The following is a 12,267-nucleotide window of genomic DNA, read 5'->3' as shown; positions in this document are numbered from 1 at the left end:
TTCTCCCTGTGTAGCCCTCCAGTGCCCTGGGAACCAGCTGCTGTGTCCTGCCCCAGAGGTGGCTGCATTCGGTGGGGGGCAGGAATCCCTCTGGCCAGGGAAGACCCACGGTCCCTTTGCCAAGGAAACAGGTGACCCGCTGTGTTGTAACTGCAGCCGTGGGCTGCCCTTCCCTCGGCCCCTCTCCTAGGGGGACAGCTCCACTGGCGGAGGCAGGTGAAGGGCCTGCCCAGCCCCGAGTCCCACCGGAACCATATGGTGGAGGTGGAGCTGACGGCTTACGTGCTGCTGGCCCATCTCTCCCTGCCCAACGTGTCTGCTGCCGACTTGGCGACCGCCTCCCAGATCGCCCGCTGGCTCAGCAAGCAGGAGAATCTCTACAAGGACTCTGTCAGCATCACAGGAAATCCCGATCCTGCTGCAGAGAGTTGGAGGCGGGGTCCTGTTGTCCCCTCGGTGACTCTCCTGCCCCAGAACACGGTGGTGGCCCTGCAGGCCCTGGCCAGATACGCAGCCCTGACGTACAGCGCGAGCGGGACGGTGTCGGTGACCGTGAGCTCCCCGGCCGGGGCCCGGCAGCAATTCCACGTGGAGAACGCCAACCGGCTGGAGCTGCAGCGAGCGGCCCTGCAGGAGATCCCCGGGCAGTACACGGTGCAGGCCAGCGGCAGCGGCTGTGTCTTCGTGCAGGTGAGGGCAGGAGCCCCTGGGGCCCAGCAGTGAGTGGCTGTGCCCTGGGACTGCCCCACGGCTGGGCCCCACGGTGCCAGGCTCCGCCCCAACCCTCTCACTTTTCTCCCAGCTGATTCTGTGCTACAACGTGCCGCCCCCCAAGAGCGCCGCCACCTTTGAGCTGCGGGTGGAGACGGAGCCGAAGGAGTGCAGCGAGGGCGCCGCATCCCGCTTCAGCCTGGCCCTGCACGCCCGGTACCAGCCCGGCCCCCCACCCGCTGGGTCCGACTCCGGGGCAGGGACAGGCCCAGGCAGCGGGGAAGTGGCTGGGCAGAGCTGTCTGTCACACTCACAGGGCACCCAGCGGTCCCAGGGGTAACCCCCTTCCGTGGGGATCCGCTCTCCCCTGGGGGCTGAGCCCCTCCCCCGTTCCCCCACCTCTCTGAGCTCCAGCCCGCCTGGCTCTGCCGTGGGCCCCTCAGGGGGTCCCCTCGCTCCGGGCCCCGGGGCCTGCACTCCCAGGGGACGGCGCAGCCCTGTTCTCTAGTCCGCAGCGACTCAGCCAGCGTGAAACAGGAGGTTTATTGAGCATTGAACCCAGCACAGGAACTCTCAGGCCTGTGGGCCTGGCCCCCTCCGCCAGCACGTCTGAGTCTGCCCTGCAGCCTGGGGGCCTCTGCCTGAGCCCTCTGCCCCGTCCAGCAGCCCCCGTATTCCAGCCCCTCTCTGCTCCCCTCGCCCCTCCTCCTTCCTCCGCTCCCCTGACTGGAACCAGCCGGGCAGGTCACTGGGTCCTCTCTCTGCCACCCATTGGCCTCCCGCTGGCTGGAACCATCCGTGTCGTCCGAGCTGGGTCTGCAGGCCCCCAATTACTGGGGTCTGCACCCTCCAGCCACTGGCCTGGTCCTGAATCCCCTTTCACCTTGTAACACCAATAACCCAGGGACACCAAGAGTCCCCCCCTCAGTGTGGAAACACTTTGAACCCAAACCCCCCCCCCTCCACACACCGTCCTACTGCAGGGCTGGGGGGCTTGAAGTGCTGGGGGAGCTATTCACCCCCAGGGCTCGGAGCCCCTTGAAATCTTAGAATCAGAGGGTTGGAAGAGGCCTCGGGGTCGTTGAGTCCAGCCCCCTGCCCAAAGCAGGACCAATGCGCCAGGCAGTGACGGGCAGGTCCTGGGGCTGATCTGGAGCAGTTGACTCCCACGCAGCTCCTGGAGCCGCTGCCACTTGCTCAGGCTGGCTGGGGACACGGGGGGTTCACAGCTCAGAGGAGGCAGAGGGCCTGAGACGCCTGCAGGGCTGAGAAGATGTGAGGCCTCCCCTGCCCCTCCATCCCCCTGGGGTCTGTACCCAGGGCTGCCCCGGCCTCAGCCCCTGGCTCCTCTTGCAGGTACAGGGGGGAGCGCTCAGCCACCAACATGGTCATCGTCGAGGCCAAGCTGCCGTCCGGCTACGTCCCCGCCAAGAGCTCCCTGGGGCAGGTGAGACCAGACAGTGCCAGTCACACAGTCCGAATCCAGGGGCTGGTCCGTGGGGAGAGCCCAGCCCCCCAGGAGAACACAGATTGCAGCTCTGACCCCCACAGAGCTACCCCCACAGCGCCCTGCCCCCCGCAGCACAGCGCCCCCTAACACAGCCATGAGGCGCTGCACAGCCCTGGGTCTCCCATCCCGTCACTGAGCAGCTCCTGCCCGTGACTAGCTCCCCTGCAACAAAGCGCCCCTGCCTAGACCCTCTCCCTCCCAGAGCAGCCCCCTAGTGACCTGGGGGGTGACAGCCAGGCCCCTGGGCCATGGGGGGTGTTTAGGGCCCCATGTCCCACCCCCAGCCGGGCAGTGAATCCGGTCTCAGCCCCTCCGTGCGAGGCTCAGCCGTTTCCTCCCCCCGCTCCTAGCTGGAGAAGCAGCCCTTGGTGAAGAGGCTGGAGGTGCAGAAGGACCAGGTGACCATCTACCTGGACCAGGTGAGTGCTCAGGGCTCTGGTGCCAGTGGGGAGGGTGTGTCCTGCGCGGGCTCCATCCCTGTTACCACTGCTCTGGTTGGCTGCACCACACTCAGGTGAAATCTGCTCCCATCTCAAGGGCCCGGTTTCCATGTAGGAAGGGGAGTTGGGACCAGCCTCGGCCAAACACCAGGGAGGGCGTGAAGGGGGCTGTGGGGAGCTCAGGGGTGGGGGAGCTGGGCCAGGCCGCTCGCTGGGAGGGGGCTGGAGCTGTCAGTGCAGACGCTCAGCCCGGGCGTTCGCTCTGTCGCTCTCTCGGCAGCTGACAAAGGAGGCGGCGAGTTTCACCTTCTCCCTGGAGCAGGATTTCCCTGTGAAGAATCTCAGAGCGGCCCCTGTGAGGCTGTACGATTACTACGAGCCGGGTGAGTCCCGCCTCGGGCCCCGCTCCTGTGGGCACGCTGGCACAGTCAGTGTCCGGCATGGGCCCCACCCCCGTTACCGCTGCTCTGGTGGGCTGTGCCACACTCAGTGGGGATGGGGGGGAAGTCACTGAACTTTCCCCCGTCCCAAGGGCCCCAGTTGATTCAGGTCGGAGCCTTCCCAGGTTCACTCTGTGGGTCTGGCTCATGACAGGGTCTCGGGAGCCCAGTGTTTGTCGGGCCAGTGGGGACACTGCAGCTAGTGTAACTGGGGCCGTCCGAGCAGGAGCAGGAGGAATCCTGCCCCTCCAGGGCCTGTGAGGGAGTGAGAGGAGGACCTGGCAGTGCAGGGGCTACACAAGGCCTTTTTGTCCAATTAGCCCCGCCCCGTTTTACCTGCAGCCAATGCCAGGCCTGGAGGGAGAATAAAAGGAGGGAACCTGGCTCAGTTCCGGGCTGACCAGCAAAGGGGCAGGAGCTGGTTCTGCCGGCCACAGGATCTGAGCCAGGGCTGTTGGCTGAGTTGGCTGTAGGAGGACACAAGTCTCTCTTCTCCGCCTGCCTAGGTGCAAAGGGGGAGAACCAGAAAGACACCACTCCCCCCCCACAGGAGGGGGAAATTGGATTCTTGGGGCCATGCCCCACAGCGAAGGAGAAGACTTTTCTAAGTGGCTGAAAGTCCTGCACCCCGGGCCCCCAGCTACCACCAGGATCTCATGACCCAGCTACAGGGCCCCACACAGTTGCTGTCCCTCTAGCTCCTCAGATGCCCCCAGAAAGCCTTGTGCTGGGCTGGGCTGGCAGGGTGGTGTCCCTGAGTGCGTTGAGGGGCGACTTACAGAGCCCATCTGGCCAGGGGTTGGGGAGAGCGCTCAGCCCCACTCCGACACCTGGGCCACCTCGCACTCCCTCTGGGGCTCAGACCCACAGGAGGGCTCCCCTGGGCTGGGGCTCAGACCCTGCCTGGGCGGGAGTGGGGGGAGGGGCTCTCTCCTCATCCCTCCCCCCCTTGCCTTGCAGGGGAGCACACAGAGGCTGAGTACAGCGCCCCCTGCGGCTCAGGTAGGTGTGATGCACCCACCCATCTCCAGTCCCTACACCTGTCTGGGGGGCAAGGCCGTGGGCGGAGAGGTCTGTGTCAGGGGGAGAAGGGAGCATGGGACCCACGAGGGGGAGGGATACCTTGGGGGAAGGGTCTATGTGGGGCACAAGGGACTCTGTGGTGTGGGGGTGACTGTGAGGGGGGAGTCTTTGGGGGTTGGGAGAGTTCTGGGGGCCATGTGGAGAGGTGTCCATCGGGCGGGGGAGGGGTTTGATCCTCTCTCAGGGGGTGTTTGTTTATTTAAAGCCCCTGATGCCGAGATGTTGGGAAATTCCCGCTGAAGCCCCCGCCCAGCAGCCCCCCGCGCCCGTCCTGAGAGCCGCCCTGGCAGCCGGACACCCCAGGATCTTCTCGGCTGCTGCTGTTCCCCCTTTGCACCTTCTTCAGCCAACGCCTCCCTGGTTGCTCTGGAAACATCCCCCTGCTCCCCCCTCCCACCCCCAGACCAGCCGCGGGGTCCCAGCTGTCCGTCACCCGTGGGAACCAGGGGCTGCTGTGGGGACCCCGGGGGTTTGCCGTGTGTCCTGCTGAGACCGTAACACAAGATCCAACCCCCGCCTGTGTGTGAGGCTGCTCTCTTGCTTTGTGCTGCCCGGCTGCTGCTCCTCGCACGGCTCCTCCGCAGCCTGAGAGCAGCTGCTCCTGGGCCTGCGGCTCTGCCCCCTTCCTGCCCTGCGCTCACTGGGGCGGGGTTTGGTTCAGAGCTAATGTCAGGGCAGTTGGTTATTTCCCCCAGGCCCTGCCCCAGTGGGAGATGCTCGCTGTGCTGCGCGGGAGGGTCGATTAGGGACCGAGTGACGCTGCACCATCGTCGGCCCTTCTCTCCCGCCACCCGCCGTAGCTCGACCGGCTCGCCTGGGCTGAACCCGCAGAGCCTGGAAGCCCCGGCCTGAGAGAGGGAGGAGCAGCCTGTCCCACCCGCTGCTCCTGCCTGTTTGTGTTTTGGTGCCACCTGTGTAACGCCAGGGACCTGGGACCGTGCTGGGGCAGCGCCCCTCTGTGAACGGTCCCTCCCCAGCCAGACGGGGCCAGAGCCTGACAGACGCACTGTGGCCGCGCAGCCAGGCCTGCAGGGCCCCGGGCAGCCCAGGCCTGTCGTTCCTGAGACCCTACACTGTGATCAGGTAGCAAGAAAAACCCACAGACCGTTCGCCGCTGCCCCACCCCCGTCCTAGAGAAGCAAAACCCTTTTTAAAGCAGGAAGCTCATGGTGCAGGACGGTGCGGGGGGGTTATAGGCACCTGCTTCAATGGGCAGGGACTGAAAGATTCATCAGTTAGGACACTGCCCCATAACCATTCAAGGTCATTTTCATCCCAGATCTCAATGACTCGGGAACACGGCGGACTCTCTGCTGAACAGGTCCAGACAGCAGGGGTCCCTACTTTGGAACCCGGCCAGCGTGGCATGGATTTCCATGGCAATGGCAAAAAACATTTCTCTTTCCCGAGCACAATCCCCTGCCAAACTTTCAGTGCTAGAGCTCTTCAAAAACTGCTCAGTAAAATGGACAGTCCAGAAAAAGCCAACTGTGCTGAGCTTGTGCACATTGTGCATGCACACCCATCGCACACCCGCCCCCTTCGCAGACCGAACGGGGGGGGAAGGCAGTCTTCACCCTTGAGTTCTGGTAGGGGGTTTGTTGATACATGATTTCATTGTTCTACCGCGTTACAATCTAATGTTATGACCCTGTTTAGTAACTGGGGCCACGCGCTGGAGTCTGTGACCCGACCTAGGAATCCTGTCGGATCTCCTCAGGCGCTGGGCGCTCAGGGACCGGCCCAAACCGGATTTTCCCGCCAAGCGGTCACGAGGGTTCCGCTCCCCTCAGACCCCCCCGGCGGCGTTACAAGGGCTGCGTTGCCTCAGCCTGGGGGCTGTCTGCCCTAGTGGCTGGAGTACGCGGGCCCCTCTGCTCTGCCACCTGCCAGCGAGGGGCAGCCCCAGCCACGCCTGCCGTGGAGGAAGGGGATTTTCCCATCCCTCACCCCCACACAACCTGCTTGTACCAGCCTGCGACTCCCCTTCACCCTTCAGTCCCGTCAGGACATTGTGGGGCTCCCCAGTGCTCTCCAGGGGCTCTAAATCAGCCTGAGGGTTAACGTCCTGGGCACCTCCCCCAGCACCACTGCCACGTCCTCAGGAGAGAAAGGGCCTGGCCCTTAGGGCTTTACTCAGCGAGCCAAAGGGTTTGAATTACTGGGTCTGGGTTCAAGCCCCTGGTTGTTGCTGACACTGTCACGTGTTTGGTTTGATGCTTGTTTTATCTGCATCAGGTTCTCCTCCCCATTTCCCCCTTTGTAATCAATCCCTGAATAGCCTCTTACTTGGTTTGCAGCTGAACATCCCCTCCTCTCTCTTCATTGCACCTGCACAGGAGAGAGGGGAAGGCGGAGACAGGAGCTACTGCAGCTCTAAAACAATTCCTGGGTGATAGACCCTGATGGGAGTGGGGGGAGGACAAGCCTGTACTTGTGGGAAGGGTCCCGAGTGGCATTTTGGACTGTGTTTGCCTCCTACACCTTTGGGGTCACAGGCATTATCTGCAAATAGCCTTTCGTTAAGACAATGGTCAATAGATACGTTCACCCTCCTCCTCAGGCATCCCAGGAGTTCTTCAGTGTGCGGCATTGGATCTGCTTTGGACCAGGATATCGCATTAACCTGACAGAAATTGATACAGAAATGCAAAGTGCCATTGGGTTTTGGTAAAAAGATAGATTCCTCCGTTCACTCTGTGACTCTTCAGTTACTCCCATCTTCAGCATTGCATTGAGTTCATGTCAGATGGCCGTCCACATCTTCTGTGGGAGGGGGTGGTGAATGTCCCTTACTTTCTGCCCTTGACCTGTGTCAATGTGGTGGGTTATAAATTTTATCCATCCCAGGTGAGTAGCTAAACATCCTGAAAGTTATCCCAGAGGTGCAGTATCTGGTTTCATGTGAAGGAGAGGGGGCGGAGGCCTTCCCCCACTTCTGCCAGTTTTGGGTCTAGGGGTTCGCCCATCAGGGGTACGTCTACACTACAGAGAAGATTCAAGCTGCCACTGTCGATCTTCCCTGGTTTGAATTAGCAGGTCTAGTGAAGACAGCTGATTCGAACTGAAAGGGGCTCTCTGGTTGATGCTGGCCGTCTGCTTCTGCGAGGAGTAAGGGAAGTGGAAGAAAGAGTCCCTTGGACACAAGGCATCACAAGCATTAAAAGTCATTAAAAGCAATATTTGAACGGAATAACAATCTACATCTACTCCTTAACCCAATTTAGCAGCTTAATTCTTAATTCAGTTTAACACACTCACACACACTCACCCTCTGGGGCTGGCCAGACCCCAGGGAATGTTGGGTAATTTGGTTGAGGTGGAAGTCCAATGTGCACATCACCCCAATATGCCGAATCGATGGACTCCAACTCCTGGGGGGAAATGGTGTGGTACATATCCCCTCGGCAGGGGCCAGGCCGGTGGGATGCATCCACTGGCTGCACACAGTCCAGGTGGGGTGATATCCGTTAGTGACACCCCCTTCTTCTTACTGGTGTGTCCACGACCGATCCAGAAATATCCGGTTTTTGCACCACTTGCCTCACCACTAGTGAGAAACAATGGTCTGTCCTTGGTTAGACTCTTCTCTTGTTACTTTTCTTATCTGGCAATGCTGGAAACGCTGCCTCAGCCACATACACAGAGTTCTTTTATTTCCCACGGTCCTTCTTCTTAAAGTTGTAAACACGTCCATGATCCTCCAGGGGTTTTGTCCAGAACAAACAAGTCCATAATTCTCTGGGGCGCTTGCCTGGACCTCAGCATGGCCTCTCTTCAGCTCACTTACTGTTGATTCACTCATGCACTCGTGCTAACCATTCACACTACCCATGATTCATGACACAGGTGACAGAGGAAGGCTGGGTCAGTGGTTAGAGAACTGAGCTGGGTTCAGCTCCCTGCTCTGGCCTGGTTCCTGGGACACTCGGGGTAAGTCACTGGGCTGGGATTCCCAACCCAACTCCTCTTAAGGTCAGTCAGTGTCAGGCACCTACACAGCTCTGTGAATCCCATAGTCGTGTCGTGCTTCGGTTCCCCCCACCTGTAGCACGGGGTTAATAGCCCTGCCCTGCCTCACAGGCAGGTGAGAGGATCAATACAGCGATGCCCAGGAGGTGATCACTATGGCAGTGGGGGCTAAGGCAGCACCCTGAGCCTGGTCCGCACCAGGAAGTGTTGCTGGGGCAGTGGAAACCCCCCAGTGTGGACACAGCTCTAGCCCTGTGTAAGTGATTCTCCTCCCCTGGCACCACTGATGATGTCGAGTGAAATAATCCCATTGGCACTGGACAAAGCAGCCGCAGCATTTGCCTGGCACCCACCACCTGACACGGACAGAGATGAAAACTGGCTGAGGAGTTGGGGGGGGACAGTAGATCACTGCTCCTGCACCTGAAGCATCACAGCCCGTTAAACAGCTTCTCAGCCACTAAAACCATCGCCCCAGTGTCTGAACTTGGCTTTCCTGGGGCAGGCAGGAGAAGACCCGGCTGGGAAAAAAACGGCCTTTCTTCAACATGAAATTCTTCCCGGAACAAGCTTTGAATTTCAGCTATTCTAGGTGTGTTTGGAATCACCTTCTGCCTCCAGAGCCCTGTGACTGGAACAGGAGCATTTACTTCTCGCATTGGCCTCCTGCACACTGTGTGACCATTTGTCGTCTTTTTCTCATGCATCCTGTGAACTTTGTCATTTGCTTTTCAGCCCCAGCTCCCAGAGTCAAGGGATTCAATGAGCCTCTCAGTTTCGTTATTAGTTCTCTCCAACCTTTTTACACCGAAGATCCCTTCTTCAATGTCAGGGCAATCCAAGATCTACTCCAAGCACCCACCACCTTTCCCAAGTACCCATCCCTTCTCTGAGGCCCCATCCTCTCCCTTCCCCTCCTCTCCATCACTTGCTGTCCCCGGCCCTTACGCACTCTCCCTGGGTTGAGACAGGAGGTGCGGGCTCTGAGGTGGGAATGGGGGATTTGGGTGTGGGAAGGGATGAGAGATGTAAACTCTGGGAGGGAATTCAGGTGCAGCAGGAGCTTGAAAACAGATAGATGTCTCAGGAAGGGGGGTGTGACATACTGGACCGGCCTGGGCACAGTTAAACGTGTCCACTCAGGACAAATTGCTCAACTTTGGGGCTCCTTACAGACCCCAGACTGGAGACCTTCCCAAACAGGCCACAAACCAGTCCCACAGAGCGCTTCAGCTGCTTGCCCTGAAGCCTCATGAGCAAAACCCCTCCAATCCCCAGCAATATCCATGCCCCAGATGGCCCCGGGCCTCATATTCAGGTGAGGGGTCTTAGAACCCAATCCCACCTACCCCGAACAAGTTCTGTCCGGTTCCAAGAAACCAGCCACAGATCCCCGGTCAATTTACCTTCCGGAGCTTACCCACAAACCACGCTGAGCCAATCCTTTAACATCTAACTTCTAAAGGTTTATTGCTACCAGAAAGAAAAGCACGAGAGTAAGGGTGAAAAGTATCATACACTACATGCATTGCATCTCCCAGCTCTCAATGCAGGCTCTGGCAGAGATGTTATAGCTGCTGGCTTGGAAGTCCTTGTACATCCTAGGTTAAAACGGGTCCTCAGTTCTTTCCAGCTCTTCGATCCCTGCACTGCTGCCTCTGGGATGAAGTGCTGAGCTGAGTACCAAGATGGAGTCAGCTACATGGCATCTTTATCCCTCCTTCCTGGTCTCTTCTTGGCTGCAGCAGGTCACCTGGCCAGTGGCCTATCACTGTGTTCCCTGCTGGTAGCCCTTAGGTGTCGGTCACCATTCCCGAGCCGTGTCCTTGGCCCATTGAGTGCTATTGTCCCACATGGCCTCGCTAATTAGCATGTCCATAGGCTGGGCTCTGCCCACTGCTCAACCACATTCAGAGAGACTTCCAGTCTCCACACAGATTACAGATTCCTAACTACACACACACACATTATACAGATATGTGAAGAGCAGATACAGAATCAGAAGAAAGCAAGCTTTTGTTTGCCCCCTCATATGGCCCCCTTTGTGCCACGTTTGGGGCGAACACCCCCCCATGGGTGCAGCAGTGACCCGGCTGCTCCCCTCACAATCCAATAATGTGACACTTCTGAGGTGCGACTGTGCAGCCGGCTGACTTCCTAGGAGGAACAGGCATTGAGTGGGGGGAGCACAGGGAATGGCTCAAACATCCCGAGGGGTGGCCAGAGGCAGGACACTCATCCTGCAGCGTGGGGGGAGGGGGTGGCCGTGACCTCACACAGGCCTTTGGCAGGCCCTCCCCATATTAGGCAAAGATGGTGGGGAGGTGGTGACCTCACAGAGATGGTGACATCAGCCAGGCACAAGAGGGGCAAGGCCGGGATGACCTCGCAGACCCCTGTGGCATTTGCTAAGGCAAGTCTCTGTCTCGCGATGTCTCTCTGAGGACTCAGAGCTTCCTGCTTCCTGCACGTGAGCACCTGGAGGAACCTCTGTCGAGCTTCCTCCTCCTTCTCCTGATTTGCCTATGACCCAGACATCCCTGTGGAGAAGGTAAGAGCCTCCGAGGGGGTTGGAACTGCTCAGTCTGATCCACCTGGTCCCGGCTGGATTCTAGGCACGGAACACTGGGTGAAAGGGTCGGAATTTTATTCCCCACCTGGGGCTTTGTCCCTTAGAACCACTGGGGCCGTGGGGGTTTCTCCTGTTTGGTTTCTCTTTCCCTCCATCCCGCCCGCATTTCTCTTCTTTTCTTGTCTCTTTTGTCCTCTTCTGCTCCCCACCCCACATGAAGAGCTGGTCTCCCAGGAGTCAAACCAGAAAGGTGGGGCATAAATAGTGCTCTGACTGGGATCACCCCCATGATGTGGCCATGCTTTGGGCTCTTTGGTGAGAACGTTCCACCGCCCTCCCTCAGTCTCTCCGATTGGCAGGACAGAGGCATTGATGGGGAGGAGTCTCAGGTCCTTGTCCTTGTGCAAGTCTGAGCCAGTACGTCAGACCCAAGGAGATGTTTCGCTAAGGTTGGTGGTTCTCTGTGTTCACTGTCTTGGGCCCAGACCCACTTCCTCAGATCATATTCTGGAAGACAGTTGGCATTACCATATACACCAAAGGAACAGAATGAAAAAAAGTGAACACATTATTAACCTGACAAATTAGATTAAGTACAGAAGGTGGGGTGAGGGACAGGTAGGGAGGGAATAGCTGTTAATGAATGGCTAATCAGGGGCTGATGAGTGGGGAAGCTATCATTGTAATGGGCAAGGGAATTAGCATCTTTGTATCTTTGGCACATCTCTTATTTTGAGTTCAGGGAGCTGTGTAGACACACCCTAAGGTGCTACAGGACAAGTCCTTGTCTTTTAAAGCTACAGACTCCCAGGGCTGCCCCTCTGAAACTAGTTCTGTGACATCCTTTGGAAGCCCTTCCCACTCTGCTGTTGCTGTCAATGATGTGTTAAATGGGAGGGAGGGAGATGTTCTCTTATAACCTCAGCCCCTGATTTCCCCTCCTCTCCTCCAGCCAGGGCAGAGCAGGGCAAGGGCCCGGCCGGCCACAGGGATGGAGTCAGCTCCCTGCTGGGCACGGGGCTGTCCTTGCCTCCTGAGAGGAGATGCCCAGGCCCAGCCCCTGAGGAGCCAGCTGCACTGCAGGGGTAGGACCAGGCTATGGGGAGCATCTCTGAGTCATGAGCTCTAGCTGCTCCTTATCGAGTGAGGCTGAGTCTAGGCTGCAAGTTTTTGCAGCAGAGAGTATGCTAATGACTCATTAGCATGAATTGCGATGTCATTAGCATATTTCGTGCTGATGCTTTTTGCACAAAGGGTTTTTGCGCAAAAAGGAACAGCGTAGCCACTTCCGTTTTTCGCCATAAAGCCCTTTTGCACCAGATCCGGAGAGGCATAAGGATCTTGTGCAAAAAGGAGGTTTTGAGCAAAACAGAAACGACTACCCTGCTTCTTTTTGTGCAAACACCCCCTTGCGCAAAAACCATCAGTCCCTCATTAGCATACTCTCTGCTGCAAAAACCTCTCAGCGTAGACAAGCCCGAGAGCAGTAAAACCAGCAGCAAAAGAAGAACAGCAGCAGCAGCAGAAACAGCAGCAGCA

At 58.6% G+C, this 12,267-nt stretch overlaps 2 protein-coding genes across 2 annotated transcripts in view; both read left to right on the top strand.

Moving 5' to 3' along the window:
• LOC102452635 (alpha-2-macroglobulin-like protein 1) overlaps positions 1 to 4,699 on the top strand; it is a 124,022-nt gene extending 119,323 nt beyond the window's left edge. Inside the window, exons 29-35 of the mRNA XM_089773964.1 lie at positions 191 to 690; positions 803 to 927; positions 2,068 to 2,158; positions 2,572 to 2,640; positions 2,942 to 3,044; positions 4,062 to 4,103; positions 4,390 to 4,699. Of these exons, the coding sequence (XP_089630090.1) occupies positions 191 to 690; positions 803 to 927; positions 2,068 to 2,158; positions 2,572 to 2,640; positions 2,942 to 3,044; positions 4,062 to 4,103; positions 4,390 to 4,424 (965 nt within the window). The 3' untranslated portion in view covers positions 4,425 to 4,699. The remainder of the gene's footprint in view (positions 1 to 190; positions 691 to 802; positions 928 to 2,067; positions 2,159 to 2,571; positions 2,641 to 2,941; positions 3,045 to 4,061; positions 4,104 to 4,389) is intronic.
• A 2,015-nt stretch (positions 4,700 to 6,714) lies between these two features.
• The window catches only part of LOC142826418 (killer cell lectin-like receptor subfamily B member 1), a 63,164-nt gene continuing 57,611 nt past the window's right edge, over positions 6,715 to 12,267 (top strand). The window contains exon 1 of the mRNA XM_089773902.1: positions 6,715 to 6,854. Within this exon, the coding sequence (XP_089630028.1) occupies positions 6,715 to 6,854 (140 nt within the window). The remainder of the gene's footprint in view (positions 6,855 to 12,267) is intronic.

The sequence above is a fragment of the Pelodiscus sinensis genome, chromosome 29, assembly GCF_052426305.1.
Source record: "Pelodiscus sinensis isolate ZL-2025 chromosome 29, ASM5242630v1, whole genome shotgun sequence".
Classification (NCBI taxonomy): domain Eukaryota; kingdom Metazoa; phylum Chordata; order Testudines; family Trionychidae; genus Pelodiscus; species Pelodiscus sinensis.
The sequence above is the reverse complement of the archived record's forward strand: the minus strand, read 5'-3'. Positions and strand labels throughout refer to the sequence as shown.